The following is an 8,961-nucleotide window of genomic DNA, read 5'->3' on the forward strand; positions in this document are numbered from 1 at the left end:
AAGCAGTACCTTAATGTGGTGGTATTTATTTATTATGCTGTACAAGTTTGACCTAGTATGAACATTTAAATGCAATGTGGTACTGTTTATTATGCTGTACACGGGGGTGCTAACTTTGGGGCTGTGGACAAAACCCTAGTGTGTGACCATTCAAATAAAAACTATTGAGCAGTTCTTTCATGTGGTGCTGTTTACTACGCTGTAAAGGGTGGTTCTAACCTTTAAGTCTGTAGATAAAACACTACTGAAAGCTATTGAGGAATACTTTCATGTGGTTGTTTGTTTTGCTGTTATAATACATAACGGGATTTTTTTTCCTACATTTTGAGCTACGACCTTAGAATACGCAGAATCCGTCATACAGGCAAGCAGAAAGTTTCATTAATATGAATTACTCGGAAGCAACCAAAACCTACCTTTCAACTGAACTTAGGTACGACGTACCATCATAGCCTCCCACCACGTAAATAAAACCATCCAATACACCAACCCCACACCCGCTCCGTGGGGTACTCATTGCCGCCACGCTGACCCACTCGTCTTTTCCTGGGTCGTAACGCTCCACTGTGTCATATCGATGTCCGTGATCACACCCTCCAATGGCGTAAAGATAACCTCCTAATGTAGCAACGCCTACCTGTTTTCTAATAATTAAAAAATACATTGTTAATTCTCCCAACTAGATTTATAAGAGTCCTATGAAGACAAGTAAGGAGGATTTGTAAAAAATAGGTTTTATTTCTTTGCATTACATATAGGAACAGAAGAATAGGAACACAAGAAGTTTCAAAAGGGACTGAGAAAGAAACTGCAATTGATTACTTTACAGTTAAAACCTTACTTATATAATGTGGTTCTAACTTTTAAGTCTGTGGAAAAATCCCTGGTATGTGACCATTCATGCTATTGCTATTGAGCAGTTCGTTAATGTGGTATTGTACTAGGTGGTTCTAACTTTGGATAAAACCCTAGTGTACATAGTTGGAGGTGGGGAGAAAGAGACCTTGGGAACGAGGTTAGTGTTTGACCATTCGAATGAAATTTATTTAGCGGAACTTTTATGCTATACTGTTTATTATCCTGTACTAGATGGTTCTCACTTTTAATTATGTTGATGAAACCTCAGTGCGTGACCATTCCAATAAAAGCTACTGAGCAGTACTTTGATATTGTACAATGTGCTTCTACCTTTTTAAGCCTGTAAACGAGACCTTAGTGTGTGACCATTCAAATGCAAGCTATTGAGCAGTACTTTCATGTGGTAATGTTTATTATGCTGTACAAGGTGGTTCTAACTCTTAAGTCTGTGGATTAAATCCCAGTATCATAGTGACCATTCAAGTAAAAGCTATTGAGCAGTATATTTACGTGGAATTTATCTCTCAACCTAAAATATAAACAAACCAACCTTGCAGTGCTCATGGAAGCGACCATCGTCCACGTGTTAAGGTCAGGATCATATCTTTCTACAGTTTTCAGGTTTGTACCATCCGAGCCTCCTACAGCATACACCATGTCATGTAGTACAGCACACCCCACGCCAAAACGACACTGGTTCATACGGGATATCTCCGTCCATTTACCCACTTTGGGATCATAATATTCGGCCGTGTTAAGGGGCATAGAGCCGTCAAAACCACCTGTGAGTGTACGAAATATTCCTTTGTTAGAAACTTGAAAAGTAAGCGGAAGTTCTCGAGTAAATTAGAACCATCTTCAGGCAAATCAAATCAACGGTAATTACATGTATAAGATCAAATGGGATTCATTAACGAGCTGTTCCCATCGTGACTTTGTAACTCAAATACTAGAGTTGTGGTTAAAAAAAGTCGTGGTTAAAATACCACCTGAGCAACTTAATTTTTTCAGTGGTCAGGATTTTTAGTGTAGCAAGTATCTCAAGTAAATGACCCACGAGATAAAAACAGGAAACATACATCTAAGCATGCGTTACGTAAGCCTTAGAGCAGACAGCTCTCTTTTTGCTCTCATTCCGTTTATTGCCAGAGAGACGTCAGTAGTTTGGGCTGAAAAAATTCATTTGACGACAGCATCTGTAGATGATTGCAAGCGCGGGAGAACATGCAGCCGATGGCATGCGCGGGAAAACACGATGGTAGGCGCGGGAAAACGTGTAACCGATGGCACTCTAAGGGCGGGAAAATTTATTACCGATGGAAAGGGCGGGAAAACATGACATGACAAAGACTGCATGTAAGATGGTAAAAATTGTAAAATGTAACCTGGCCGTTGGCAAGGGCGGAGAAAAAGTCGCGTGAATATCATTGGGTGAGTAGATAGCACCTTTACTGTGATTGGCTAGAGTAGTTCCACTAGTTTTACCAACCAACCATCAATGGAGAGGTGTTTTACATGACGTACCTATTGCGTATATTCTCCCACTTCCAGCAGTGACACCGACACCATTGCGACTTGACGACATAGGCACAGATGGCACCCAGACGTTGGCAAACGGATCAAACCTCTCAACTGTTTCCAGTCGGGAAGCGTCGTCACTGCCTCCACAGATGTAAAGAAATGGACCCAAGGCGCCTACTGCAGCGCCCCAACGACAAATGTTCATGTCGCCTGAAAAAAAAAAAGAGAAAAGGTTTGTTAACTTACTGAAAGCACTTCTACTTCACTTCTACTGAGCATCTTTTCGCTTCTATAGATAAAAAGACAGAAGAAAACTGACCGTATTCTTAGGTATACACGAGGAGTTGCCGGTCTTCGTAAAGGTGGTGTTACACGGGACAACTTGCAACAACGATGCGAAAAATCGTTCATCGTCTAACATGGCACCGGGGACGATTTTTCGCGCAACTTTTGACTCGGCAACACGTTGCGAGTTTTTGAACTCAAGTCAAAAACTCGCAACGCAAGATGACAAACTGATATTTAGAAAGTTGACTCGTGTAACAGGGTCGCCGTCAATTTTTCGCACAACACCTTCCCAGATTTCTGTTCAACATGGCCTGGACGCGCGCGCAAAATCTTGCGAGTTGGCGTTGCGCTGAAAATCGTCTCGTGTAACATGCTTGTTGCCAAGTAGATTTTGTACGATGTTGCGCGAAAAGTTGACTCGTTTAACATACCACGAAAAGTTGACGCGGTGTTGCGCGAAAAATCGTTGTTGCAAGTTGTCCCGTGTAACATCACCTTAAGGTTTCACTAAGCAGCAACATAAGTTGACAGGACATTGAAGTTCGGAAGCACTCATGCACCTATCATTTTGTGTCATTGAAGAAAGACCACGATATATCGTGCGCCCTGGTAACATGCTTATGCTGCAGCAGTGGATGCGAGGTTGTCAATCTCGGGGAACCAAAGAGACGAAAAATTTCTGTGTCGCACAAATATACAATCAAATGTTCTCCTAAGGATTGAAAGGAGTATGCCTGGGATTGCACATGCGTCAAAAGGATGCGCTCCCAACCAATCTGTTTTACATGCTCTGATTTGCCAGGAACCTATTTCAAGTGATAGGCTTTTACCAGTTTTGTAAGCATTTTCGACAGCCTCTGTAAACGGGATTGGCACGAAGAACGGTGAGTGGAAGAAATGGCGAGAAACATCCACACACCCCTCCCCTAATTTTTTCGCTCGCCATTCTTTGCGCTGCTCCCCAGCAAACCGACGGCCTGGGACAGGCTACCAGCATTTATCAAATGAGTAAAATTCAGCAACATTTTCGATCGTTTCCGTGTGGACAATGAGCCAAAACGCATCAAAAAAATATGCGTTTTCAGACGAATTGATAATCTCTGCAGCGTCCACATTGGAAAAGTGGGCTGTTATAGGGAGGTTCCAGTGAGAGTAAATTACATAGATACATATAGATCGGCGCATGGTCAGGATAAAAAATACTAGCCGCTGTAGAGAAGTGTTCGTTAGTGAAAGGGCAGAGCCCATATAATGAAAGAATGACCTCACCAATAGTTTTCCATTTTCTTTCTCGCGGGTCATACTTCTCCCCGCTTTTACTGGCTTCCCTGCGACTCATTCCCCCAATAGCATACAGCACATGGTTGACTGTGGTCGGTCTCCTGGGAGCCACTCTATGATTGTGCATCTGAGATTTTCGTTTGGGAAGAAGAAGACATTCGGTGGCTTCTAACAAGAGATCGCTGTTGAGTAAGGCAGGAAAATATTGTGATCTCCACTGCATTCATAAATTGTAAGCTTGAATATAACTACATAACATCCCCTCACCCACCTAAAAAAAGTTAACCCCCTCCCGCCGATATTAAGTGTAAAAATTAATAAATAAAATAAATGGCTATATTTAGAGAGGATGCCGCATCAGCACTAAAGTCTAGCTGATTTTCATGCGGGTCCTCTATCCAGGTCCAATTGGAATTTAGATATGTGAGTTTTTCAGGAGGAAAACCAGAGAACTCGGAGAAAAACCCTGGGAACAAGGCAAGAACCAAGAACAAACTCAACCCACGTATGGTACTGGGCGGGATTCAAACCCGAGCCAAATTGGTGGGAAGCAGCACTCTCACCACTGCACCATCCCTGATCCACTACAAATCCTTCAGCGATAATAAGCCCCCGCCCCCAGGGCTCAGAAGAGGAGGAGGGATTAGAGGGCAGGGGAGGGGAGGGGAGGGGAGGGGAGTAGAGGGAGGGTACTGGATCAAAGATATAGCAAAAGAGACTTAGCTTGAATCAAACCTGATAATTGATGATTATTAACCTGAGAGAGGGAATAAAATTCCTTTTTTTTTCCCTTTATGTGGAAAGGGTCTTACCTGCAAGCTCTGTTATTTCTTATAATTTCTTCTGTTGCTACTCTGTCCATTAAAAATTCTGCTGACAGCAGAGGAAACCTAACATTGCTAAGGATCTCTGAGGCCGATTCCTGAACAACAAAAAGACAAAATATTAAAATGGGATACTTCGCATTATGTGTCAAATTCTAAGTAGTAGTGTTTTAACACTACTACTTAATTTTCTTTTAAAAAGAAAATTAATAGTATGATAGTTCCTAAGGAGAATTTATAATTTTATTAATGGGCTTTAAGGTTACCAATAAAACCAATTCCAGTATTCCATAAGTTCCAAAAATAGCAACCATCCTAAAGTAACAATAAAATTTTTCGGTTGTAAGCAAATTCTGATCCCAGTTTCAGTAGTACAAAGTGACCAGGAGTAATTCTACATGTACTCCCCCTGGATGGGATGCCAGTCCATTGCAGGGTTACCCCCAGCAGTAAATTCGCCAGTACCAATTTTTACACCTGGGTAAAGAGAGGCACTATGAGAGTAAAGTCACTCAACTGTGACTTGCCCAAGAACACAACAAAGTGACTCCGGCAACAGCTCGAACCCACACTGCTCAAATTGGCCGTTCTGAGGTTGCGCAGGGAACTGGGGCGAGTTTTTAATTTTACTTGCAATCGATAATCTGACACCACCACATGAAAGAACTTTGTGAGATTGGTCACTTGGCCAAGTTTGACGCTTTTAGGATAAACAGAGACAAAGTTATGGGCCTTGAAACATGGTTAAAAATCCATACAAACATCTCATGTTGAGACAGCGTCCCCCAAAACCATATAAACTCTTAAATTTTTTATTATTGCGGGCCCAAGAGAGGCCCGCAACCCTAATCTTGACAGTGACCAGCGGATTGCGTATTACGCGTGCGCGCCACGTTTATAAAGGCTATCTGCAAACCGGAAGTTGAAAATTTTGTTCTTCCACTAAGAACGATCGAAATGCAAAAAATGTGTCAATCACGACAGTTTGTAGTAACACTGGAAGAGAAAAATCTTGTCTCCAAGAGCGATGCGAATGCGAAAAATCAACAGTTTGTCACATTAGATCGAGGCTTCTGTCTTGCAGACATTACGTTTTGCAGACGTTGTTTTATAGGTGTTGCTTTTGAGAAGATCTGCTGTGATTGTATCACAGATAAACTACGGCAAAGCGAATGATTCCAACAACGGTTATTCTCGAGAAATTCCTTATAACACTGACAACAAAGCGAGTTTGCCGACGGAGGAAAATCACATCTCAATTCACACCGCGTGCTCGACTACACTTCGCAAAACTGTCAATCAAAAAAACAACTCTGATTGGTTCGCGGCAATAGGAAACGATAAAAAACATTTGTGACTTAAGCGTGACGCGTTACTCGACCTTACTCGGAATAATTTTCTTTTGTCGAGTGATTTAAAAACACTTCCCTCCCAGTACCTTCTCTTAACTGCATCGAGGCCCGCACTTTCTAACCTGTGGTTACCACTAGTTTTTGTGATACTCTTTAAAATAGGCACACATAGTGATTTTCAAAAAAATGGGTCTTTGGCAGGATTTTATAACTGTCACAAACCGGATAAAAATTTTAAGAGTTTATATGGTTTTAAGGGACGCTGGCTAACAATTAAAGAAGTTTGTATGGATTTTTAACCATGTTTAAAGGTCCATAACTTCGTTTCTGTTCATCCTGAAAGAATCAAACTTGGTCAAATGACCAATCTCACCGTGATCTTTCATGTGGTGGTGTCAGATTATCGATTACGTAAAATTTAAAACTCGCCCCAGTTCCCTGCGCAACCTCGGAACGGATAATTGGAGTCCAGCATACTAACCATTGGGTCACCACAACTCCCATATAACTCTGATCTGATGTAACATAAATTATTTTCCTCTGTGTGCAATGGATTGGCCCACAATATGGTACACATTTTAATCACTCAAAAGTGACGTCACCCTGAAAGTGGTGACCCTTTGAAAGTAGAAATAGAGAAAGGTTGCTGTAAATCCTATAATTATGAAAATAATGAGGGTTGTGAAATAACTTTTACAGTACCTGTCTGATATCAGCATCATACTTGATCCACGCTAAAGCAGCTTCAAACACTCGCTCCTCAGACTGAATGTTAAGATCGTCATCAGATAGAAGTCTTGTTATTTGCTTGGCAGAGATTTCCATAAACTCTTCACTCTGTACAACGTCAATAAAGTGATGCCTAGCAAACGACTCTGAAGATTTCACTAAATCTGTACAGTTGTGACGATCAGCAAAGCCGCTAATTCCTGTGCAAAAATTGACAGTTAACAGCTATGTTAGGGTACCAGACTTCACAAAAAGATATTGCTTGTAAACTGGAATTTGTGCTTTAATTTTTTATTATTATTATCCACAACATAATCACATCATGTACACTAAACACAGGCTCTTTTTACATGTAAGTGCTCTCAATTTAATTTATTTGACAAATTTTATCATAGTATCAATATCATCAGCACCAGAACTTGACAGCGACAGGTGAAAGAAAGAGGAGGAAGAGACAGGGGGAAGGGGTTGATTACTGAAGGGGGGAGAGGGGGTGGCGCTGGCTCTAGCCTGATGGGTCACTAGGGTCAAATGAAGACTCTACCTTTACCTACAAATTGACTGTCACTGGCCTGTTCTCTTGCATACATGTCACGATGCATCCACAACGTAGGCAACTACTATACTAACATTGAATCTGGTACAACAAGGGTTTCAAAATGTTTTGAAGTCGGCGTCAGCAACTGGAAGAGTAGGCGGCTGTGACAATGCCGGGCTTGTTTGTTGCAAGCTGATTGCTATGACCAGAGTAACCGGGGAAATACACTGTATTATAATCAAATAGCTGGCGGAACTGTGGCGGTTGCCAGCTTATTTTGAAAACCCTGGTAAAACTTACCTAGACAGTTTTCAGAGCTAAGTTGCCTTCTAAGGAACTCACAACAAGCCTCCTGTACAGACTGCACTTGCAGAACACAAGTTACTGGAAGGAGGTCCTGCACATTGTTCTCGGATATCTCAATTTCACCACTATAGAAAAAATCCACAATAGTTTGCACTGCACGTTCATCAAGCTCTTGTAATGTTACAGTGCTTTGTCGACTCTCTGAGAGGCCCCCTGTAAAAAAAGTGAAGATATACATTAATTTTTAGACACAATAATAAAGAAGTTGAAAGTGCTATTAAAGAACTCATTCAAGGTTTGGATATATTGGGGGCTTCCAATTCAAAAGTCGGTCCTTCCATGCTAACATAAAAACATTCTTAACTTACAAGTGTACTCCAGACGATAAATTGATGATTTTACTGCAGTAAACCTCGGTCGACAATCCTGTTGTGAGCAGTCTTCAAACTGAGAGAGCTTTCTATTTAACTCCTTTTCAATGAAATTGTAAACTACACGATAATTAAGCAGCGTCTAACACTTCGTGCTTTCGAGATTTTCACTGTCAAGGAAACAAATTAGGGACACTTTTTGGCGACCAGACTTTTCCATCTGGCGACCAAAAAAAAAAGTTTAGTTGCCAATTGGCGCCCGCATATAAAAGTTAATTTCGGATCCTGTTGGATAAGATAATACGGACACTTTTGCGTGTCTCTTAACTCTTTCGCTGCTGACTTTTCTGTTGACCTTACTCCCCCGCAGTGCTGCATTTTTTTCACAGCGCGTTGAATCACACAGTCACGCATCATATTCAACAATATCTTTCGTTCTATTCAAGCAATTTAATTAAGATTTTCAGGAGTTGTGCCTAACATAATTCTACATTGTAAAAAGCAACCTTTTCATAAATTCATTACATTTTGGTCCTTTCAGCAATTTCGTTCGCCATGTGATAGCTTCCTTCCCAAGCGTGAAGGTTGAAACCATTGTTTTGCAATAGCCACATCTCAAATACAGAAACTGTTCATTGAAATCGCTTGATTCGTAAACCATAACTGTTATATTCTCGGCGAAAGTCGGTTAGAATCTTCTCCGAAGCACTCCTCGATTGAAAATTTCTCAATTGACGCCATGTTTAAGTGTCCTTTGGCCGTACACAGCAACATTGTAACATGAATTTGTCAATAATACTCCGCCATTATATGCAAACGGCAAAAGATCGTGCTCGTCACGCTTTACAGTTCTCCCAGAGGGTATTTGAAGTAATTATTGATCAAAGCGACCC

At 41.2% G+C, this 8,961-nt stretch overlaps 1 protein-coding gene across 1 annotated transcript; it reads right to left on the bottom strand.

Annotated features, from left to right (window-relative positions):
• Positions 1 to 396: 396 nt before the first annotated feature.
• LOC144641251 (kelch-like protein 20) lies at positions 397 to 7,935 on the bottom strand. Its single transcript, XM_078500286.1, has 7 exons — positions 7,692 to 7,935; positions 6,827 to 7,053; positions 4,761 to 4,870; positions 3,937 to 4,130; positions 2,383 to 2,589; positions 1,409 to 1,640; positions 397 to 644 (listed from the first exon to the last, which is right to left on the bottom strand). Exons 1-7 carry the CDS (start codon positions 7,933 to 7,935, stop codon positions 413 to 415), a joined length of 1,446 nt encoding a protein of 481 aa, XP_078356412.1. The 3' UTR covers positions 397 to 412.
• Between the last annotated feature and the right edge of the window lie 1,026 nt (positions 7,936 to 8,961).

The sequence above is a fragment of the Oculina patagonica genome, unplaced genomic scaffold (genome assembly GCF_052425735.1).
Source record: "Oculina patagonica isolate OP01 unplaced genomic scaffold, crgOcupat unplaced790, whole genome shotgun sequence".
Taxonomy (NCBI): Eukaryota; Metazoa; Cnidaria; class Anthozoa; order Scleractinia; family Oculinidae; genus Oculina; species Oculina patagonica.